At 50.6% G+C, this 24992-nt stretch overlaps 1 protein-coding gene across 6 annotated transcripts in view; it reads left to right on the forward strand.

The window, feature by feature from the left end:
• NF1 (neurofibromin 1) overlaps positions 1-24992 on the forward strand; it is a 2008692-nt gene that overhangs the window by 1500545 nt on the left and 483155 nt on the right. For all 6 annotated transcript variants that reach the window (XM_086954827.1, XM_086954826.1, XM_086954830.1 and 3 more), the window contains one exon: positions 16510-16650. In XM_086954827.1, the coding sequence (XP_086810953.1) occupies positions 16510-16650 (141 nt within the window). The remainder of the gene's footprint in view (positions 1-16509; positions 16651-24992) is intronic.

Below are 24992 nucleotides of genomic sequence, written 5' to 3' on the forward strand. Positions count from 1 at the left end.
TGCCAGACCAACCTTCCTTATTTAAATCACCTACTGTTATTTATTAAATGTTTGACAGGTGTTCCCTTTCAAACCTTTTGAGATGCCACAGTGGAACCTCAACCTGTAAATGTAAATGTAAATGTGGGATACTTGTATAGCGCACAGTTACTCTACCCGAGTGTCCCGGCGCTGTAGACCGCTGGGGAACCCGTCCTGGTTTTCCCTGTGAGATGGTCTCTTTTGGGTATCTCCAGGGTGAAACCAGGCATCCCTGGCGTCTGTGGGGGGCCGTTGTAGAGATGAGGCAAGCTAATGCCCAGAGTTGCCGAGTGTGCTCCCTGGTCGGAGTGGGCACCGATGCGAGAATTATCAGTCCGCTGATCCTGGTCCAAGACCCTGCCGCGTCGGGAATCGAACCCTGGTCCCGGGCCGTTCTCTGCACTCGGGTCTGCCGCCTCTAACCAGTGAGCCACACCTCTCCACCTGGTTTTGATGTTTCTAATTAGTACGCCCATTGAGCTGATGCATAGCAGTTATCTTCATCTCCTCACCTTAAAGACTGTCTTCTTCATTGCAATTACATCAGTTGATTACAAGAGTGAATGTCGGGCCCTTTCAGTACAGCCGCCCTACACCACCTTTCTCTGAAATTAGTGCTGAGAACTAAAGTGGCATTGTTGCCAAATGTTGTTATTCCATTTCATGTTAGGCAGTCCATCACTCTGCCAGCATTCTTTGCTCCATCTCATCCTTCAAAGGATTAGGATCCAAGGGAGCTTTAGCCTTTTCATAGATAGAAACCAAGGACTATTTGGTGGATGATTATCTTTTTCTGGGGCCCTCTTGGGTGAAAAAAGGGAAGGCTGTACAGATAAGGACTTGGTGGATTTGGAAAGTCCTCTGCAATAAAACTGCACTGGGCAAACATTAGCGATCAGGGCTGATGGCCCACTCCACCAGGACTAAGGCTGCTATGACAGCGCTGACACTTTGTGTCGCTGTCCTTGCTATCTGCAAGGCTGTGTTATGTTCCATATAGGTTCCCCTAATATAGGCTCCGGTAGTCACCAAACTTATAACTATAGTCTCCCCTACCATTACACTGCATAACGGTTCTTAGTACTGACCTTTTACCTAGTTACGGTAATGTCCAAAGATGACATGAGGTTTTCTCCGAAAAGCTTAAGCCTTGTTCATTATGCATGAGGATTTTTGGAATCACAGCAGAACAGCAGGCCTACCATCTCCTGCATAATAACTATGCATAAGGGTCATTCCTTCCGTCATCCTAATCCGACATGACACAGCAAGGTATATACCCAGGGGGTACCACTTTGGGTATATATACACCATATCTTGCCGAGAGAGTCAGAGGAGAAAAGGACTTCCATGCTGACACGCTGACGTAAGATGCTGAGGTTCCTGCACGCAGACCCTCCAGCTCACAGTGGTCTGACATCCCTCGTGGGGTGTCCAGCGCGAGACCAAGGTGGTACAAAAGGGGGTGGTGATGGACGGAGCATCTGAACCAGTCAACAGATCTGGGTTTAATCCATCACCGTTCTTTAGCCCACTCTGCCACCCCAGTTCAGACATGGCCATATGCAAATCAATCTGACCCTGTGCCTCATGGGAACAGTCCAGCCCGAACTGCCAAGCCATGCCTTCCCTGGACCGGAAACAACTTCCGAAACCGGTCCCAGGATGCTTGTTTCCGGTCCAGGGAAGACATGGCTTGGCAGTTCGGGCTGGACTGTTCCCATGAGGCACAGGGTCAGACTGATTTGCATATGGCCATGTCTGAACTTGGGTGGCTGAGTGAGCTAAAGAATGGTGATGGATTAAACCCAGATCACTTGACTGGGGGTGAGTGTTTGATTTGCTCAAGCGCTCCGTCCATCATCCCCTTTTGTATCTATTTGTTCGCCCTAATTTGGCAGGGTATGCTCAGACGTGAGTCCCATGCTCACTTGGCCACTGGATTCAAGATAGCCTGGCTGATGAGGATTATGAATCCGAAACCGGTCCCAGGATGCTTGTTTCCGGTCCAGGGAAGACTTGGCTTGGCAGTTCGGCTGGACTGTTCCCATGAGGCACAGGGTCAGACTGATTTGCATATGGCCATGTCTGAACTGGGGTGGCTGAGTGAGCTAAAAATGGTGATGGATTAAACCCAGATCACTTGACTGGGGGTGAGTGTTAGATTTGCTCAAGCGCTCCGTCCATCATCCCCTTTTGTATCGCTTTGTTCGCCCTAATTTGGTAGGGTATGCTCAGACGTGAGTCCCTTGCTCACTTGGCCACTGGATTCAAGATAGCCTGGCTGATGAGGATTATGAATCCGAAACCGGTCCCAGGATGCTTGTTTCCAGTCCAGGGAAGACATGGCTTGGCAGTTCGGGCTGGACTTCTCCCATGAGGCACAGGGTCAGACTGATTTGCATATGGCCATGTCTGAACTGGGGTAGCTGAGTGAGCTAAAGAATGGTGATGGATTAAACCCAGATCACTTGACTGGGGGTGAGTGTTTGATTTGCTCAAGCGCTCCCTCCATCATCCCCCTTTGTATCATCTCGAGACCAAGACAGGGTCCCACAGTCTCTCACTTCAGGTAATAGGGTTGACTTTATCCTAAAGGGATTCTTGGTTTTTACACCCATACACATGCTAGGTACACTTAAGTACATCTAGTTAGGGCTGCATTGTAGGAGTACACACTTTACTGTCATGTATTTTATATACTTGCCTGTATTCATTGTTTTAACGTGATGGTAGAAATCTACCTCCTTTTACTCTGTTGGTGCTTATAAACATTTATATCTGTTACTGTCTAATGGTTGTTTCAGCACACCTATTTTGCGCTAGAGTTATGCTGGTTCAATAAATACTTGTTGAAAAACGTCCCCACCGTTTATTCTGTGTATTTCTCTGAAATGAAGGAAGCACAAGTGACTGAGCGAAAACTAGTACGCTATTTCCCCAATCCTGAGGGATCAGGGTTGTCAAGTTCGATAGTTACCAAGAACTATTCATCGTTGGTAAGAGGAGTTTCTAGTGGTGCTGTGAGCTAGCTGGTATACAGGCGGACATATTCGGGAGGGGTGTCCAGAATCAGTCTGACTCTAATCCTACTGTATACGTTGTCTAAATGCGCAGATCCTGTATAGGTTTATAGGAACTACAGGACAGCTGCGACGTGGGATTCAGTGTGCACGTTAACAAAGCATTACTGTCTTGACAACCAGGTCCCGCAAGAAAGGCATTTCGCCCTTTTGGCCCTACTGGACTTTTCGGACTTAATATGGGTAGGCTTTGGTATCTATTCTAAGGTGAGGAATCTACAATTAGAAGTATCCTTTAGAAGGTACTTACCTTCACTAGCACTCTTTCTGGTGGATACTACTTCTCACCGCCCGACCTCCCCTAGCCCCTCATTCCGTACATTTGCCTCTCTTAAACATTAAACATTTAGAATGTTGTCTCATGTTAGTATTCAGCCCACTGGTACCAGCACCCGTCCATTGTCCGCGCCTGAGGGTGTGTAAAAGGAAAAAGACAAGAAACTAACGTCAGCACGCATGGGCAGCACTTATTAGCAGCTTTAACCCCCCCCCCCACCACAGTGTGTAGTCAACGCAGAGGCGCACAGCGACACCTAGTAATGCGCTAGAGGGCCGCTTAGGGAAAAGTCTTGCACCTGGGGATTTTTCTAAGGCGAGGAATTGGTAGTTAGATGGTGTATCCACCTGAAAGAGCATTACTAAAGGTATGTAATTTGTTCTTTTACGTGAGAAATGCACCCAAGCATGCTTAACATCGATCTATTTTCATCTATCTAGCTAGCTATCCTTCTTTAGCCAAACCGTTGTTCATCTATATGTTTATCTTCTTATTTAACTGGCTTGTTTGGCATGTCTCAACTTAAAAAGCTACGCTGACTAATTCTTGTCTCTTTTGATGATAAGATGCAGAACTACAATGCTCCCTTTCAAAATTGTGTACTTTGTGTGGATGCCTGGATTAGGAAGAAGTCCTGAAATTGAATGCTGACAACACTGGTATCATCATTTTAGGCAAAATTGACCCCAAAGTTTTCAAGCTGGTCTTTTTGCTATCCACTGTCGCTCCCTCCCACCGCTTAAGCAGTCCCATATTACCTTGGATTCCTCCCATGGTGGACAGAAAGGAGTGTTTTTTTTGTTTGCACCATTTGTTGCCAAGATTCTTCCTTCTTTACCTTATCAACCATATCGCTTAGTGATTTATGTATCGATCGTAAATCGCCTGGATTACTGGAAAGCATTATTTCTTGTTCACCCCTTTAGTTACTCTCAAGACTAAAATGAAGTCACAATGTTGTTGCTAAGTTGATCCTTGGTGCCCTGTGTACTGCTTCTGTATCGGCATGTTTGAAAATGCTACTCTGGTTGCCCATCTCCAAGAGCTTCCTTTTTAAGGGCATGGGGATTCAAAGCTTACTACTCTCTGGGCATCTATTTAAGGTGCAAATGTTTTCATTATTCTCCTTGACATCTGAGATCCAGCAATGCCTGCTGTTAGCTGTTCCGAAGCATCTGCTTGTTCCGTTGGGAGGGTGAGATTTCTCAGTTTTAGCCACTCAACATGGGTGTCCGCTCTCTCCCTATCCTAGAGCGTCTTGTCAATTAAAGATGTTCTGCAAATGCCTAAAGACTTTGCTCTTCACAAACTAGTGGCAATCTCTCCTCATCGGCTTGCTAAAGTGTTCAGCTGTGTTAAGTGTCAGGACATCTTCTAGGTATTTGCATGATCTATAAAAATGTTAAATCATTCGGTATGTAAATATTTATATATCTTGCTGAAACCTAATTTTAAGTTGTAATGCCCATCAATTCATATTATTGTTAAGTACATGAAGCAGACGTAATGCTATTCACCCCCATTAAATAAAGCCCCTACTAATTTACGGGGATGTAAATATAACTTTAAGGTGCCTCTTAAAGAGTCTTATGGCTGAAAAAATTACTTAACCTAGGTTTCCTCTTTGAAGGGAGCTCTGGCCAACAGCCTCCAAGGTGTATAAATGATCGGAGACCATAAACTTGGTAATATTCTCACAATTCTTTGCTCTTATTTAGTGACAACGGGCTTCTTTCACCTCTCCAAGATTCTGGCCCTCTAAAACATCTCTGTAGGATATTAAGTGTACTAATTAAAATTCACTTTCTGAAGCACTTTAGCGAACCTGTAAGTTATGTTCTGTTTTCAAGAAAAGATGCCCTGATTGGCGTTTGAGCGGAAAAATAAAGAGTTACGAACTGTTCCTAGTGTAACAGTAATACATGAGTTTAGGGTCAGGCTACTAGCCTCTTGGAAAACTACAGGATTTATAAATGTTTAAGGATACCCTCACCAGCATCTTCTAATAGCTTTCAACTTTTTCTGGTCATCAGAATGCTTTGGAGACTAATAGGAAAAATGGCAGTCTTTGCCTTTAATCTGGTCTCCACAAAAGGACATGCTTGACGACACCGCTTAAGCAGTCCCATATTACCTTGGATTCCTTTACAGTAGCATGTTGTGTAACACACCTGAACGAGCCGTAGCTTCCTAGAGGGGTCATGAAGCCAAAGGTAAGATAACTTGATAGCTGGAAGGTTTACAGAGAGAGGCGATGACTGACGAAATGGAAAGACAATCCAGCAAAATGGCATAAAACCATTTAACGATTGGGCTTATCTTCACTATATGATGTGACAGCGAGACATGAGTCTGCAAGAATTTTGAGATGGAATCTATGATAAAGAGCCACTGAAATTTGAAACAGAATATCTGTTTATGCTGTTATATGATGAAAGATGTTCATCCTGAGATTGAGTGCTTCTTGGTGCGCAACATAGAGGGTGAGAGAGGAAGTGCTAGCCAATCATTGAAAATATTTGAGAACTGCTTCAAAAAGGAAAAATTTTAAAGGGGTTTTCGAGAAAACCTGATTAAATATCAGTATATCTATTGGTTATTCAAATAAAAGCAATGATGATACATTAAGGTGTATGGAGAATGAAGAAGCACCTATCACAATACTGCCGTTTCTCGGTACATTAGGCTTATTGCACTGACTCTAAAGCTGGATGACTTGTGCCGGGCGCTCGCGGCAAATGTTGTCCTATTTCTATGGTCTCTGAAGTAAGCTTTTGGTAAACTGAAAAGCAATAATGATAGTTATCCAGATACAACACACAGGTGTTATAGAGATTGATAAAAATATTTAAACATTTTCCTAATTGATATTTCATAACAGTAAAAGCTCCAGGGACTATTTTGGTTTAGCTTTCAAAAATACTGTCTTTAGAAATCTCAAATATTATTGGTGCGTATAGGTGAAATCTGGAGCACATGTATGATGAACTATTTAAAACTTTATGTGCAGTTAGTAAACACCAGGGCATGTGTCTGGATTTTTTGCAGCAGCGTATCATTGCCCAGGGCCAAAGAGACTACGCAATAGTCATTCCTGTGATTAACCCTGGTACCATTCAGTGCTAACTCCAGATTGTCCTGCCACAGGGGTTGGGTAAAACAGGACAATCAGAAGGCTGTCCAGTAATCAAATCAAACGTTATTGTTTTATGTTAATAAAAACCATCACAATATTGCCATATAAACAAAACATAAAAGCACATTAAATCTTGATGTGATGAAGAACATAGTTACTAATGGTTTAATAAAATTATAGGCACAACATGGTCCAACACCTTCTAATTGATTTCTAGAACTTGCAACCTCAAACTTCATGTTAATTATTGTATGGTTTAAAAAGAAGCTGTAACCTCAACAGGCTAGCCAGTCTTTACCATCTTTTAAAACTTCCATAATTTTTATCCACTGTATTCATGCAATTAATCTACACTTTTCCAATCACAAATTCAATTAGACGCCCGCAGGATCCATCCAACAGCAAAAGGTGGTTCACAATTCTCCGTGGATAGACATTAAAATCTGAAAGAGACACGTTAGTGATAGATTCCTTACCTTAGAATATCCCCAGCCGTCAGACTGGTTCTGGAAATTTTTGAGTAGCAATACCCTTGCGCGTCGGTAGGCTTCGGCTGCGGCTCCGCGTCCGTCGTCGGCGTCGTGGGCGCCGTGATGACGTCGTCTGAGTACTTGGACGCCGCCTCCGCGTGCTGACGTCAGTTCTTCTTTTTTCCGCGCCAGCAGCGCAGATCCGGAAAAAGTGGTACCTAAGTCACTTTTTGACTAACTCTTTTTGATCCTTTTGATCATCCTTTTCGAGTCTTCGACTCTGATCGGTGCCGATAGAGAAATGCCTGGTTTCAAACCCTGTGAAGATTGCGATCGACTGATGTCGGTCACGGATCCTCACCGTCGGTGTCTCCACTGTCTCGGCGTCTACCACGACGACAAGGCCTGCCTCGACTGCCGGCCCCTTACTTAGAAAGCTAGACGGGAGCGGTCCCGTAAGCGACCCCGTAAGCGACTCGAACTCCGGCAGTCGGCCCCGCGCCGAGAGAGGTCCCGGTCCGGACGGAGGTCGAGGGACCGGTTGCGGGAGCGCAGCCATCATAGCTCCCGGAGTCGACATCACTCCTCAGTCGTCAGGTAAGCATGAGAAGTCGAAGAGACGTCATCGCTCTTCCGACTCCCCCTGACGCTCGCGCGACGCGGCCGGGGGTTCAGGTGGCACCGCCCACGCGGCTCCGTCGGAGTCGCGGGCGTCGCGTCTGGCTTCATACCCTCCGGTCCCTGGGCCTAACGCGACGCCAGAGGAGATCGAGCGGTTCCTCATGGCCATGAGGTCCCTCTCTCCCCCGACGGGTTCCGCAGCGCCTTCGGGCCCAGCGGCCCCGTCTGGGGGTCCTAGCGGGTCGGGGGCTTCGGCCCCGACGCCGCCTTCGGGCCCGGCGCCGCAGGGCCCCACTGGATCCTGTTCCGGGTCGTAGCCGGTGGATTTAACTACCTCCCTGGCGCCGACCCCACAGGTGTCACCTCCCTCAACCCGGTTCCGGCGCCGGAACAGCACCGATTCAGACGCCAATTGGTGAGTTCACTTTCCATGAACCGGCCCCATCCTTTACTGATCCTGAGTACCAGGTGATGGGTGATGAGGAGGATTGGGAGGGGTCTGAGGACCCTCTGACACGTGAGTGCCAGTCTTACAAGAACTGGGCAGGTGAACTTGGGGAAGCCAGTGGGTTAGACACTTCACCTGACACTGGCCTGGTCTCCCCTCCTAGCGTGGCTAGAGAGGAGGGGGCACCCTACAGTGTGGTGTTGATGAGGGCAGCCAAGGCCTTGGGCCTTGAGCTCCCCGTCGCGGCCGTGAGGACTAACCTCCTCACTGAGGTCCTTAAGCCGCAGTCATGCTCAGCCGAGCCTCTGCTGCCGTTTAACGAGGCCTTAACTGACGTTCTTTTGGGCACTCGGTCCAAGCCCACTACGGGTTCGCCGGTAGATAGGAACGTGGCCAGACGCCACCGGGTGACCCATGTTTTCTGGCCACCCACCCCACCCCTGAGAGCCTGGTCAAACAGGCCTCCAATTCCCAAACCGCATTCCCGTCTGCTCCGCCGGACAGGGAATCCAAGAGGTATGAGCAGTATGGCAAAAAGATCTTCTCATCCCTTAGTCTGGGACTGTGGTCTTCCAACACCGCATGCCTCTTGGGCCGCTACACCCACTCTCTGTGGGATACAGTTGCGGAAGTGCTGCCAGAGTGTCCGTTGGAAGTACGGGCCAAACTCGGCCAAGCCCTTGTGGAAGGTCGGGATGCAGCCAGATATTCTATCCGGTGTGGACTGGATGCCACCGACTCACTGGGTAGAGCGATGGTAACGACTGTGGCGGTGAAACGCCACGCCTGGTTGAGGTCAGCCAACTTCTCGGCCGATGTGAGGAACAGACTTATGGACATGCCGTTCAATGGCCTTCGCATAGTTTGGCGAAAAGGCAGACCATGCGCTTGAGCGTTTTAGGACTCCAGGGCTATGGCCAAGTCCTTGGGCCTTTCGGCCCCACACCAGCAATCGGCTGCCTTTCACTCCTTTCGTGGCCACGGAAGGGGTGCACCCACACGTGCTGCCAGCCACGCTCCGCAGGGTAATAGCCAACGCGGTGGCGGCCGTGGAAACCGCCGTAGCGGCAGTCGGGGACAACGGCGAGGTCAGTCCACACCTTCCCCCGCCTCAAAACCCTCCTAGTCCGTGCTTTCAGGCCCATGTGACGCCAGTGGGTGGCATGGTTCGCCATCACCACTCCCACTGGCGCACTGTCACGTCGGACAGGTGGGTGCTGCAGATCGTCTGACGGGGCTACTCCCTCCCCTTCGAGGCGACTCTTCCAGCCATGCCACCCCAGAACCACTGTTTATCGGGGATCATTTGCGACTTCTGCAGGAGGATGTTACGCCCACTTGGCCAAGGGGGCCATCGAGCGCGTTCGTGGGCCAGAAGTTGGATGTGGTTGCTACTCCCACGACTTTCTAGTACCCAAGAAGGGCAAAGGGGGCCTACGCCCTATCTTGGACCTAAGGAACGTCAACGGCTTCCTCCGGAAGGAGAAGTTCAAAATGCTGACACTGGCTCAGGTCCTAGCTGCCCTGGACCCAGGAGACTGGATGGTAGCGTTGGACTTGCAGGACGCTTATTTCCATGTCCCCGTCCTGCCAGCCCACCGGCGCTACCTGCGGTTCACGGTAGGCCACAAGCACTTTCAGTTCACCGTGCTCCCCTTCGGCCTTACCAGCGCCCCATGGGTGTTCACAAAGGTGATGGCGGTGGTCACAGCTCATCTGCGCAGGTTAGGGGTTTGTCTTCCCCTACCTCGACGACTGGTTGTTGAAGGCGGTCTCGCCTCAGACAGTCGTCAGCCACCTCCAGACGACGGCAGACCTCCTGCACCAGCTGTGGTTCTCCATCAATGTGCCGAAGTCACACCTGTGCCCCTCTCAGAAGCTCCTCTTCATCGGAGCGGTTCTGGACTCGGTGCAGTTTCTGGTTTACCCACCCGAACAGCGGGTCCGGGATATTCAGGCTCTGATTCCAATCTTTCAGCCGTTATCCCGGGTCTCGGTCAGGTTGACGCTGCAGCTTCTGGGGCTGATGGCCTCCTGCATCCTACTGGTGCATCACGCCAGATGGCGGATGCGGGCTATGCAGTGGGACCTGAAGTTTCAGTGGGCCCAGCATCAGGGCAACCTATCTGACCACGTCCTGATCTCGCAGGGCACTGCTAGACAGCTGCAGTGGTGGCTCACGGACCGCGATTGGGTCTGCGGCAGATCCCTCTCCCTTCCCCAACTGGAGCACGTAGTCGTGACGGACGCGTCCCTCCAGGGCTGGGGAGGCCACATGGGAGAGGCGGAGATCAGAGGCCTCTGGTCTCCGGCGGAGTCCCGGCTCCATATCAACCTTTTGGAGGTGCGGGCGATTAGTCTAGCACTGAAGGCATTCCTCCCCTCTGTCCGAGGGAGTGTAGTGCAGGTGTTCACGGACAACACCACCGCCATGTGGTACTGCAACAAACAGGGCGGGTGGGGTCGTGGACCCTATGCCAGGAGGCTCTGCGCCTCTGGCAATGGCTGGAACATCAGGGCGTTACCCTGGTGGTTCAACACCTGGCAGGTTCTCTGAACGCCAGGGCGGACGAACTCAGCCGCCGGTGCATGATGGATCACGAATGGCGTCTGAACTCTGACGTGGCGCATGGTCTCTTTCTGCAGTGGGGAGAGCCTTGGTTAGATCTATTCGTCACCGAAGAGAACGCGCAATGTCATCAGTTCTGCGCGTTGGAATTTCCAAGGCGGCACTCGCTCTGAGACGCTTTTCGTCACTAGTGAAGTTGCAGTCTGTTGTACGCCTTTCCGCCTATACCACTTCTGCCCAGAGTGCTGAAGAAGATCAAGCGCTACCGGGCCCAAGTCATCCTTGTGGCTCCGGACTGGGCACGAAGGTACTGGTATCCAGAGCTACTTAGTATGTCAGTCGATCCCCCGGTTCGTCTGCCTCTTCAGGAGGACCTTCTGTCGCAGCAGCAGGGGACGGTCCTCCACCCGAACCTGTCCAGTCTCCACCTCCATGCTTGGAGATTGAGCGGCGACAGTTGAGGCCATTTGACTTGCCTCCTGAAGTCTGTAACATCATTCTGGCAGCCAGGCGTCCCTCCACAAAGTCAGTATACGCCTGCAGGTGGAACAGATTTGTGGCATGGTGCACAGCAAAGGCTGTGGATCCTCTCTCTGCCCCTCTTTCTGAGGTTCTCCTCTTCCTTCTTTCTCTTGCCCAGCAGGGCTCTGCTCTGGGCACTATCAAGGGCTATCTTTCTGCCCTTTCAGGCTTCTTAAGGCTGCCTGATCAACCATCTTTGTTCAAGTCCCCTATTGTAAATCTATTCCTAAAAGGCATCACTCACACATTTCCACCTGTTCCGTTTGTGATGCCGCAGTGGGACTTGAACCTTGTACTTACATTTCTGATGTGCGCTCCCTTTGAGCCACTTCACAACTGTCCTCTCCGCCTTCTTACACTGAAGACTGCTTTCCTGGTTGCCATCACCTCTGCCAGGAGAGTGAGTGAGCTCCAGGCCCTCTCTTGTACTCCTCCTTTCCTTTCTGTCCATCCGGACAAGGTTGTGTTGCGTACTAAGCCATCTTTCCTGCCCAAGGTTGTCACAGCCTTCCACATCGGGCAGTCCATCACTTTGCCAACCTTCTTTCCGCCACCGCACCCCTCTAAAGAGAAAGAGCGGCTCCACCGTCAGGACCCAAAACGTGCGCTCTCATTCTACTTGGATCGCACACGCTAGTTCCGGGTGGATGATCAACTATTTGTTGGCTACGTGGGCGCTAAGAAGGGGAAGGCGGTACATAAGAGGACCATCTCCCGATGGATCATCTTGTGTATCCAGGCATGCTACTCCTTGGCTAGAAAGGAGCCCCCTGTTGGATTGCGGGCTCACTCCACCCGAGCCACAGCGACAACTACTGCCCTAGGCCGGGGAGTGCCCTTGCAGGACATTTGCCAGGCAGCTACGTGGGCCTCGCTGCACACGTTTGCAAGACACTACTGCCTGGACAGCCAAGTCCGGAGGGATGGCTACTTTGGCCGTTCCGTCCTCCAGGACTTTCTGGTGTGATTATTGGTTCGCAGACTCACCACCGGGGTTGGTATTGCTGGGGTATCTATTCTAAGGTAAGGAATCTATCACTAACGTGTCTCTTTCAGATGCACAAGTTACTACTTGTGTAACGATATATCTGTAAAAGACATTAGTTAGTGATAGATTCCTTACCGACCCACCCATCCTCCCCGTTCTGCGAACCGATATCTAGGTTAAGGTCATCCCCTTTCAGGGCCCTAGTTTCAATGGCACCAGTATTGGTTTTTAACACGGCTCAGCGCTTCTGGCGCGGAAAAACTGTGGCTAAGAACTGACGTCAGCACGCGGAGGCGGAGTCTAAGTACTCCGACGACGTCATCACGGCGCCGACGACGGACGCAGAGCCGTAGACGACGCCTACCGACGTGCAAGGGTACTGCTACGCAAAAATTTCCGGATCCAGTCTGACGCCTGGGGATATTCTAAGGTAAGGAATCTATCACTAACTAATGTCTCTTACAGATATATTGTTACACAAGTAGTAACTTGTGCATCACTACCCAAAGCATTTCGGGCAAAACATGCCCTTCGTTAGGGGTAACTATAAAAATAAACACTCTTGTCAACATGAGTCATCCTCAAACTTGTGTGCATGCAAGCTGAAATTGTAAAAACCTTAATCCCAGTAACTAAATGTGGTAACAAAGACTCTGACTAAACAGATTTAGGAGAAGAGATTAAGTAAAAGACTTCAGTAAAATAAAATGACCAGCACAATTTAAAGCGTATTGCATGCTGAAGTGGAATACACCAGAAACCTTTAAAAAATCTGTTCTATTAATTTGAAAAGTATTGCTCTTCAAAAGAAACAATATACATCGAAGATCCCAACATGAGCTCCACGTAGCAAGAATATTCTTAACAAATTCCACCCAGTTTGGCAAAAAGTTGTTGATATGGGTGGAATTTGTTAATAATATTCTTGCTACATGGAGCACATTTTGAGATCTTGGATGTTTACTGTTTCTTTTGAAGTGTGACACTTTTCAAATTTATGGTTTTTCTGGTGCATTCTACTTCAGCATCCACTATGTTTTAAGTTAAGTTGGCCACATTTTTCACTTAACTCTTTCACATGATCTCCTCACTTAACTCTGTTCATTCAGAGTCTGTTAGCACATTTAGTTACTGGGATTAAGGTTTTTTCAATGTCAGTTCTTTTACTTATAATATATCTTTTATTTGATTTATGAAAGCAAATCATTTTTAGCAGTTTAAAATGTTGCAAATTCTACATTTTGTTAATTACCAGTGAGTTCTGTTTTCTGCACACTCAATATATTTCCTATGTTTCTGCACTCTTAGAATTCTTAGATTTAATAGATCCAGAAAAAAGAGATTATATCTCAGCAATCTTAATCAATATGCAATCAGTTATATTCCATATGATTTCTTGGTTCTTAAATGCACGGTATTGTTAATTATTCCTAGGTCCTTCGTCCAAACTATTTTAAATAAATAAGGATTCTTTTTCTGAAATTCTGCAATTTTATAACTACGTTATTAGGGTGGGACCTTCTTTATTTGGAATAACAAGTGAACTGGCTCCTTAATTATTCATGCTTAACTTAGTAAAGCACATGCCTAATTGCTTGGAGTTTTATAGAATTTCACAAACCCATAGCCCTTCTGAGTACAGTCCTTTGACATTTATATTTCTAGGTTAGATGAGATTAGCCCACATGGAGGAGGCCTAAGAAAGATGAAGTATGATGTTTGCACTATATATGATCAGGAGAGGTTCTAGCCATTGCTTCCTCTTTCGAAATTGAAATTCAAGTCCTCTCATGATGGTACTAGGCATTACTCCCTAAGCCTTCATCAACTCAGTGTATTAAGAGCCCTGAATAATTGTGCTTTGAAACAATTTGTAGCGCAAGTCCAACACCCATCCCTTGAAATTTCTTGTTCCAGTACCCAGAACAATTTTTTATTTATATTCTGAATTGCAGTCAATCTTCCATGTAAGTGAGAAAAGATAATTTGGTCAAGAGGGCTGCTAACAAACACCTTGATATGAACCAATGCAAGAATGTCACTCCATTAATTAAACCACCATATTTGCCCATGTGTATCACTGCCTGGGCATAATCATAGGGCAGAGATATACCCCTTAACATGTCTTTCAGGACATTTAACACATTTACAGAAATAAAGTGGATCTGTTAGTGGTATCCGGTGTGCATTTTAAATAGATAACCAGAAGTATGACGGGCAACTCGTTTTTTTTGCCATGCTGCAGATATCATTTCACAAGGGCCAATGTTGATTTTTGGCGAACCCAGTTTGGGAGATTGGAAGGGCATATGAGCACCAACAAGCGACCATAGTGGTTAATTCAGGAACCAACACACACCAGAGTCGTGTTACTGTTTCATTCACCAACCTTGGCACATACCCTGCTCTTTTACCATATTCCTTGGTCTGCCTATCATCTGATCGTCCTCAGATAAGGGTGAACAAAGACCAGGGAATTACTATTTTAGGTCTTTTCCAGCCAGCTCCAACACACATGCCCTTCATGTCCGCCAATGTGCCTCTCACAAAGTGAACCACACCCAAAACTCACACCCCTATTCAAGCCACATACACACAAAAAACGTCCTCCACATCCAGCTGGTTAGCTCAGCTCATACATGCCACCAACCGAGACTTGTTGTAGAAGACATGACTCTCTGGTAGGTTTTTAGAGAGGGGGTTATGTTGTTTTTGAAGACAGTTATTTTCCCTCTGCTTCTCCGTCTACTTTTTGGGGCCTCTCTTGCCTTTAATCCTGCTTCCACATCCACATCCACCTCCGCCTCCCCTTTAACTACACCTTGTCTCCTCTGTAGACCCCTATCCCCTGTCACCAAAATAGGAGGAGATTTCCTAGGAGTCACTATCAGCAAAATAATGTCTGAATTCCGCAATGAGTGAGCTGCCCTGGCTCTTAAGGTGTAACGATTTGCCTTTAGGGGCACGGGGTGGGAGAGACCTGTTTTTACCTTCTCTTTCTCTGTCTTCTCTGCCACGCCTGGCTCCTCTATCCTCTTAGCCCCCACCTCCACACAGCGTGGGGAGTAAACTGCAAACCTCCCAACCGGGTGCAAGAGAAAATCGAGCTCTCGGAAGCTCTACTGGAGATCTAGACCGTCCCTGGGTTAATTCGCTTCCATTAAGCCTCCCCACAGCCCTATACAGTGGAAAGCTTGGCAGCCTACTTATCTCAAACATAGCCGCCTCAGTATCTCCAAGTAAAGGCTCTGTGTGCACCATGCCGATCGAAGGACGAGACCAGAAGCAGGCAGCGTCGCGGCGCCTCCGCAGCCGTGCAGCCTCCTCCCACCTCCAGTCAACAGACTCGCGTTCACATCCGCTGGAGAACGCCGGCAGATCACCGGCTCCGAAACAGTTCTTCGCGGCCTCTCGCATGGCCCCTCAAGCGTTCAGGTTAAAAACACAGGCAAAACAAACAAAATATCCGAAGCCTCAACTCCCGATTCCGTTAGTCATTGAGGTGGTCGCTGCCGCGGCCATCTAGCTAGCGGCCGCCATGTTCCTCGTGATGCCTCCCACTCTTGCATTCCCTGCTCTTTTACCACATTCCTTGGTCTGCCTATCATCTGAACGTCCTCAGATAAGGGAGAACAAAGACCAGGGAATTACTATTTTAGGTCTTTTCGAGCCAGCTCCGACACACATGCCCTTCATGTCCGCCAATGTGCCGCTCACACAGTGAACCACAACCAATACTCACACGCCTATTCAATCCACATACACACAAAAAACGTCCTCCACATCCAGCTGGTTAGCTCAGTTCATACATGCCACCAACCGAGAAAACCCTCACTGGAAAGACAATGAAAATGTAACTCAGAATTTGAACTTTTTAATACAGTGCCATTCAACTCTAGGAATCATATCAATGTTTGAAAAGAAGATATCAAACCCTCATGACTCCTTGCTCTGCATATGACATGCATGCATACATCGGGGCTGGTACAGCTGAAGGACATTTCGTTGCAATCATTTGTACTAAATCATACTGATTATTATTGCATCTTTTTGCCTTCTAGGCAGTAAACAAACAACGTTTAATTATTATATAACTTTTAACAAAGTTCAGTTATTAAAAAAAGTATTGTGTTCAACATGATTTCCCAAGCCTTCTCTTGTCAGCCTCTTTCAAAGTGAGTTTGTCTTTTGCCATACCTGTTTAGATTTGCAAAATTCATAAAAGTAACATTGAGAATTGTAATATTTGTGATGGCCTGTTGCTGCATTTCATGAGAGAGTTAATACTTTTGTGAAAAAGTGTATTTAAAAGCAGACAGTTCAAATAAATTATTGGTGAGTCTGACTTGTATAACTGTCTCTTTTCTCTGCTAGATTACTGATCTGTTGGATGTTGTACTGGACAGTTTCATTAAAACTAGTGCCACTGGTGGTTTGGGATCCATAAAAGCAGAAGTGATGGCTGACACTGCCGTAGCACTGGCATCAGGCAATGTGAAGTTGGTTTCGAGCAAGGTAAAGTTTCTCTTGCTGAGTTGAAGACATGTCTCTGCAGCTGCTTGATTTCGTTGTACCAGCACAAGCAATTATTAGTAGATAAAACTCATCCATTAGTAAGCTATAAAAAGGGATTTTTTTTACTAGTGTTTCCCTATCATTTGTTGTGCTGGTAGTGCCCTTGAGTTTTTTGTTAGTCTCAGCTCCCCTAGCTCTAGGAACACTGATTTCAACATGTATAAATGCCAACAGGATTATAGTTGTAGTCTTAGAAAGATGATGATGTTGATGATGATGATGATGATGATAATGACATTTGTAAAGCGCTTGGTTACACTTTACTAGTGTGTCCCCGCCGTGCGGTACATAGGCCAAGGAGAAGCCTCATTCTCAGGTCACCTCCCCATCAGAGGGCAGCAAAAAAAGTTACTCATTTGGGAAAAAGGAGAGTTTTCAGCTTTTTATGGAAGGTCACCTCCGATGTCTCCATTAGAAGCCCGCCCAGGGGGGTTTATTCCATTGCTGGGCCACCATAAACCTGAAGGAGCGCCTGCCCAACCTGACCGTCCTGACTATGGACAGTGACCTGCCCCATCCCACTAGATCTTAGTTGGCGGGAGGGGACATACGTGCTCAGAAGATTATATAAGTATGCGGGCCCCTTCCTTTGAAGGATATGATGGCACACACAAAGTGCTTTGAACTGGATTTGCTCCTTAATCGGGAGCCAATGGAGAGCAACTAACGCTTTCCTTGAGGATGTTCTCCTGGGCAGCGTCAGAACCAGACGGGCAGCTGTGTTCTGTATATGCTGAAGCCTTTGTACACAGCTAGCATTGGCCCCCAGGAAGAGCACATCCCCGTAGTCCGGCCTCTAGGTTACTAAGGCATGGACCATGGTCTTCCTAGCTCCAGTAGGCAGGATGTCCAAGGTCTTGCGCAAACTACGCAAGATACCAAAAACAAGTTCCTGCCACTCGCCTTGTCTGCAGCTCAAATGAGAGCTTGTGGTCTAACCACACCCCTAGGTTCTTAACTTGCTCAATGTGAGCCGGGGTGGGACCAAGGGTCTGAGGCCAACACGCCCATGACCACACAGGTGCCTTACCAACGATCAAAACCTCAGTCTTACTCCTGTTTAATTTAAGGCAGTTCTCACCCATCCAAAACGCAAGTTCTTGCATACAGGAGTTAAAGTTGGAGGCGGCCTTCTCATCCGATTGTGTCAGGGCCACCACCAGCTACGTGTCATCAGCGTAAGACACTCCTTTGACCCCGTACCTTCCGGTAATGTCTGCCACTGGTGCAACATAAAGATTATTCTGATAGATACATCTGCCAGTGGATTCCTCACCTTGTGAATATCCCCCTGCGTCCGCAACGTTCGGAAAATTCTTTTGTAGCACGCTGGCGTGGACGACGTCACAGGAGCACGGCATCGTGCGCGACTGCCTGACGTCACCGACTCCTTATTAGGCCTACGTCGTCATGATGACATCAGTTCCCTTTTTTCCACGTCGACGACGCTAACGGTTTCTTGTGTTACGGATAGTGGCTTTGTTGCTATTTGTGTGTTTTTTGTATCTTTTTCGAGTTGCTGTCTTCCGCCGAATATGTCGTCGAAGAAGACACAATTTAAGCAGTGCGGATCGTGTGCCAGGATGATGTCCTTAACCGATCCTCATGGTGATTGCTTGTGGTGCCTGGGTTCGAACCACGATGTCGAAAGCCGTCGATTATGTTCTAAAATGAACCTGAAGGCTCTGCGTGAACGAGAAGCTAAACTCCTTCTGGCCAAGTTAAAAGGAAAGGATGCCAAGAGGTCTTAGAGGTCAAGATCAAGACATTCGAGGTCGAAACCGAGGTCGAGGTTCCGATTGGAGTCAGAGACGGCTTCGGGACATGCTTCGGGTTCCTCGAAGAAAAAACATAAGAGGAAGAAGCATAGCTCAAGGCACCATTCCGGCATGGAGTCGGACTCGAAGAAGAGGTCTTCTTCTCGAAAGCATCGTTGGACTTTTTGTCACCCACACCATCTCGTGAGCCTGTAGGTGAAGCCTCGCCTTTACAGTCCCGAGAGCCATCTCCGGATCCGGGACCGGATCTGTCTCTGGATTCGTGTCAGTCTTCAGCACATGAGGAAGAAGACGTTGTGGATCCTCAGGCTTCGGCGACTCCGGTGCATCATCCAGAGGAACAGGATGGTCAAGAAGAAACGATTCCGGTGCAACCTCCTTTGGAGCAGCCAGTGGGTTCGTACTCTCAGTTTCCTGGTCCTGGTCAGGACCCCTCGCATTTCCTTAATGCTATGTATGGCGTGTATGCGAGGGCAATGTACCCCACTGGTGCACCAGCTGGTCTCATTGGTCTATTGTCGTACAACTTGGGTGTCCCTCAAGCTTACGCTCCGGCGCCTTTTCTGCCGTTTATGCCGATGCTATATCCACCTTGGCTTGGTTCGGCGCCGCCGAGTTCATCGACTCCGCACACGGCTTCGCCGGCTCCGGAGCGACCTAGGGATCAGAATCGAGGTTGGACGCCGGTTCCAGCTTCCCATCCTCAGGCTGTTCCAGCTCCTCATTAGACGCCGGCCCGACTCCGTCGGAGTCGTTACCGGATCCAACGACTTCGGTTCGGTTGGAGTGGTCGAGGCGTAGAGCTCAGCGTCTCATGGAAGAGAAGGAATAAGAGTTCCCTGAAGTGGAGGAAGACGAACTTCAGGAACAGGAGGATTATTTTGAGGAGCTGCATAGTGCAAGTGGTTTGGAACTTTCGCCAGAATGGGAGTTGCCCGCAGTTTCTGATGCACCTACTAAGGATGTGGCTCCCTACCATGCTGAACTTGACTTTGCCTTCTCAAGAGTTTAAATCTAACATCCTTACTGAGGTTCTACATTCACCTTCTTCTGTTGTTGAGCCGACTCTCCCGTTCACTGAGGCTCTTACTGAACCAATATTAGAAGTCTGGAAAAGGCCTCTGACTGCTCCTGTGGTGTCTAGAACAGTGGCAAGACGCTATAGGGTGGCACCTGGTGACCCTGAGTTCTTGGCTTCCCATCCTTCGCCAGAAAGTCTGGTGGTTCAGGCGGCTTGTTCAAAGAGGTCGGCAGGTGCTTTTCCCCAGGTTCCGTTCCAGGGGATAAGGACTCAAAAAGGTTGGATCAGAATGCTAAGAAGGTATTCTCGTCAAGTAGCAGGGCCCTGAAATCGACAAATGCTACTTGTCTGCTGGGCAGATATGTACATGCTTTGATGGACACGGTTAAGCAGTTATCATCTAAGCTTCCGGAGGATGATAGGAAGAACTCTAATGACGTAGTGTCTGACACGCAGGCTGCGGCTCGCCAGGTGATTCAGAGTGGCATGGACACGGCGTACTCTGTGGCTAGAATAATGGGATCTTCAGTCGCCACTAGAAGGGCCGCTTGGTTAGTCGTCCGAATTTTCGACTGATGTTCAGGCTGCTCTGTTGGATTTGCTTTTCAATGGCACTGGCCTTTTTGGGAAGAAGGCTGACGCTGCCCTTAAAAGCTTTAAAGATAGCAGAGCGACTGCAAGGTCTTTGAGCTTACAGACAAGAGGCTCTTTCGCTAAGAAGTACAGGGGTTTTGGAAGATCTACTTTTCGTTCCAATAAGCAGAACCAGCAGCAGCAGCAAAATCCTTTGTACAAGTCCTATAGAGGTAGACAAAGGGGTTGTGGTCGTGGACGTCAAGCCTCCTCCTCCTCTACTTCCTCCTCTAATACCCACCCCCCCACCTACAACAGCAAAGCAGCCCTAGATCCGCCATTCCGGATCATGCGGGTCCTGTAGGGGGTCGGCTTACTTATTTTCTACGGGATTGGGAATCGGTTACATCAGATCTTTGGGTTCTCAATCTTGTAGAGAATGGGTATGCTCTTCTCGTTCAGGAGTTCCCTCCCAATTACCCTCCTTGCCAAGGTTTTTGCTCGGAGGACCACCTGTTGCTCTTGCAGGAAGAAGTCCTGGCACTTTTCAGAAAAGGTGCGATACAGGTGGTTCCGGAGCAGGAGAGGGGTCAGGGGTGCTACTCTCAGTATTTTCTGATCCCCAAGAAGGATGGCAGACTTCGTCCAATCCTGGACCTCAGGATTTTGAACCTCTATCTCAAACAGGAGAAGTTCAAGATGCTCACTCTTGCCCAGGTTCTTCAAGCGCTGTTGGAAGAAGACTGGATGGAGTTGATCGACTTACAGGATGCTTATTTCCACATCCCCATCCTGAAGTTGCACAGGAAGTATCTCCGTTTTATGGTAGGGTTGCAACACTACCAGTTTGCGGTCCTTCCGTTTGGACTTACTACTGCGCCTCGAGTCTTTACCAAGGTGATGGCTGTGGTGGCTGCACATCTCAGAAGATCTGAAAGAGACACGTTAGTGATAGATTCCTTACCTTAGAATATCCCCAGGCGTCAGACTGGATCCGGAAATTTTTGCGTAGCAATACCCCTGCGCGCTGGTAGGCGTCGTCTGCGGCTCCGCGTCCGTCGTCGGCGTCGTGAGCGCCGGGATGACGTCGTCGGAGTATATAGACGGCGCCCATGCGCGCTGACGTCAGTTCTTCTTTTTTCCGCGCCAGCTAGCGCAGATCCGGAAGAAGCTCTACCCCCAGTCACTTTTTGACTGAAAACTTTTTTGATCTTTTTGATCCTCTAGTTAGTCGATTCTCGACTATCGGTGCCAGGGATGCCCGGGTTCAAGCCTTGCTCGAAGTGCGGCCGACTCATGTCGGTCACGGACCCCCATCGCCGGTGCCTGAAGTGCTTAGGCCTCGACCACGACGATCGGACCTGCTCCGACTGCCGGGCCCTGACGTCGAAGGCTAGGCGGGAGCGGTCCCGCAAGCGTCTCGAGCTGAGGCAGTCGGCCCCGCGCCGCTCCAGGTCCCGGTCCCGGTCCCACGGGAGGTCGAGGGACAGGTCGCGAGGTCGGAGTCATCGACGTTCCGGGAGTGGACACTGATCGTCTGGTTCCAAGTCCTCAGGTAAGAGGCATGAGAGGTCGGAGCGACACCATCGATCCTCCGACCCGCCCCGTCGCTCGCACGATGCGACCGGGGACTCGGGCGACACCGCCCACGCGGCTCCGCGGGAGTCGCAAGCGTCGCCGCCTGCCCCACACCTTCGGGTCCCTGGGCACGGCGCGTCGCAGGAGGAGGTCGAGAGGTACCTCATGGCCATGAGGGCCCTCCCTCCTCAGTCGGTTCCCGTGGCGCCTTCGGGCCGATCGGCTCCGTCTGGAGGTCCTTCCGGGTCGGGCGCTTCGGCCCCGACGACGTCGGGTGCTTCGGCCCCGGCGCCGCTGGCGACTTCGGTCCCGGCGCCGCGCGACCTCGCTGGATCCGGCTCCGGATCCGGGACCTCGCCGGTCGACCCTACGACCTCGCCGGCGACGTCCCTTCAGGTGTCGTCCCCGGCAGCCGAAGTGGTTGCCGACCCCAATGCTTCCTACGGTCCTACTCAGGTGTCGGAGGGGCGCCGCTGGGCGCCGATTCCGTCGGCCTTCGGAGAGTTCTATCTCCACGAGGAGGCCCTGGCTGTTAATCCTGGTCTCCAGGAGCCGGGTGACGAGGAGCAATGGGAGGGGTCCGAGGACCCTCTGGCACGTGATTGCCAGTCTCATCAGGACTGGACATATGAGCTTGGGGAGGCCAGTGGTATTGACACCTCGCCAGACACTGGATTTACGTCGCCCCCGACTGTGGCTTCGGAGGCGGGTTCTGCTTACAGTGTAGTGTTGACGAAGGCAGCTAAGGCCCTAAACCTTGAGCTCCCCGTCGCGGCCGTGAGGACTAATCTCCTCACTGAGGTCCTCAAACAGCAGTCCGGCTCCACGGAGCCCCTCCTGCCGTTCAACGAGGCCTTGTGTGACGTTCTTCTGGGCACTTGGTCCAAGCCCGCCACAGGCCCCCCTGTGGACAGGAACGTGGCCAGACGCTACCGCCCGGCACCGGGCGACCCTTGCTTTTTGTCCACCCACCCCACCCCCGAGAGCCTGGTCATCCAGGCCTCCAACTCCCAGACCGCATTCCCGTCGGCCCCGCCCGACAGGGAATCCAAGAGATATGAGCAGTTCGGGAAGAAGGTCTTCTCGTCTGTGAGCCTAGGGCTCCGGTCAGTGAACACCAACTGTCTCTTGGGCCGCTACACCCACACCCTGTGGGACACGGTTGCGGAGGTGCTGCCACAATGCCCTGAGGAGGTCAGGCCTAAACTCAGCCAAACCCTTGCGGACGGCCGAGATGCGGCACGTTTTTCTATCCGGTGTGGGCTGGATACCACGGACTCACTGGGCAGGGCGATGGCAACGACGGTGGCGGTTCGGCGCCACGCCTGGTTGAGGTCCGCCAACTTCTCGGCCGATGTCCAGGCCACCCTCCTGGACATGCCGTTTGATGGCCGTCGCCTCTTCGGCGACAAGGCAGACCATGCGCTGGAACGTTTCAAGGACTCCAGGGCCACGGCCAAGTCCTTGGGCCTTACGGCCCCACGCCAGCAATCGGGTGCCTTTCGCTCCTTTCGTGGCCACGGAAGGGGCGCCCCACCACGGGCCGCCAGCCACACGCCGCAAAATATCCAGCAGCGCGGTGGCGGACGTGGGAACCGCCGCGGCGGTGGTCGGGGTCAGCGGCGAGGCCAGTCCACACCTCCCTCAGCAGCCCCTGCCTCAAAACCTTCCTAGTCCGAGTTTTCAGGCCCATGTGACGCCTGTGGGAGGCAGGGTTCGCCATCACCTCTCCCACTGGCATACAGTCACTTCGGACAGGTGGGTGCTGCAAATTGTCCGAAGGGGTTTCTCCCTCCCCTTCGAGTCTTCCCCTCCATCCATGCCACCTCAATACCACCGTGTGTCGGGGGATCACTTGCGACTTCTGCGAGAGGAAGTTTCGGCCCTCTTGGCCAAGAGGGCCATCGAGCGCGTTCCTGGGCCAGAAGTAGGACGTGGCTGTTACTCCCACTACTTTCTGGTACCCAAGAAGGGCAAAGGGGGCCTACGCCCTATCTTGGATCTGCGGAACGTCAACGGCTTCCTCCGGACGGAGAAGTTCAAGATGCTCACTTTGGCTCAGGTCCTGGCTGCCCTGGACCCAGGAGACTGGATGGTAGCGTTGGACTTGCAGGACGCCTATTTCCACATCCCCGTCCTGCCGGCCCACCGGCGTTACCTGCGGTTCACGGTAGGCCTAGAGCACTTTCAGTTTACCGTGCTCCCCTTCGGCCTTACCAGCGCCCCACGGGTGTTCACGAAGGTGATGGCGGTGGTCGCAGCCCATCTGCGCAGGCAAGGGGTGTCAGTCTTCCCCTACCTCGACGACTGGTTGTTGAAGGCGGGCTCGCCCCAGACAGTCGTCACCCACCTCCAGACTACGGCCGACCTCCTGCACTTGCTGGGGTTTTCCATCAATGTGCCGAAGTCACACCTGTGTCCCTCTCAGAAGCTCCTTTTCATCGGAGCGGTTCTCGACTCGGCGCAGTTTCGGGTTTACCCACCCGAGCAGCGGGTTCGGGATATTCAGGCTCTGATTCCTGTCTTCAGGCCGTTATCCCGGGTCTCGGTCAGGTTGACGCTGCGGCTTCTGGGACTGATGGCCTCCTGCATCCTTCTGGTGCGTCACGCCAGGTGGCGGATGCGGGCTCTGCAGTGGGACCTGAAGTTTCAGTGGGCCCAGCATCAGGGCAACCTGTCCGATCATGTCCTGATCTCGGAGGGCACTGCGAAGCAACTGCAGTGGTGGCTCACGGACCGCGACTGGGTCAGTGGCAGACCCCTCTCTCTACCCCAGCCGGAGCACGTAGTTGTGACGGACGCGTCCCTCCAGGGCTGGGGAGGCCACATGGGAGAGGCGGAGATCAGAGGCCTCTGGTCTCCGGCGGAGTCCCGGCTCCACATCAACCTTCTGGAGCTGCGGGCGATTCGTCTTGCACTGAAGGCATTCCTCCCCTCTGTCAGGGGGAGCGTGGTGCAAGTGTTCACCGACAACACCACCGCCATGTGGTACTGCAACAAACAGGGCGGTGTGGGGTCGTGGACCCTTTGCCAGGAGGCTCTGCGCCTCTGGCAGTGGCTGGAACATCAGGGCGTGACCCTGGTGGTTCAACACCTGGCAGGCTCTCTGAATGCCAGGGCGGACGAACTCAGCCGCCGGTGCATGATGGATCACGAATGGCGTCTGAACTCGGACGTGGCGCAAGGTCTCTTTCGACAGTGGGGAGAGCCTTGGTTAGATCTATTCGCCACAGAAGAGAACACGCAATGTCAGCAGTTCTGCGCGTTGGAGTTTCCAAGGCGGCACTCGCTCGGAGACGCTTTTCGTCGCGAGTGGAGCTGCGGTCTGTTGT

Source organism: Lissotriton vulgaris, chromosome 2_1 (genome assembly GCF_964263255.1).
Source record: "Lissotriton vulgaris chromosome 2_1, aLisVul1.2, whole genome shotgun sequence".
NCBI classification, from domain to species: Eukaryota; Metazoa; Chordata; class Amphibia; order Caudata; family Salamandridae; genus Lissotriton; species Lissotriton vulgaris.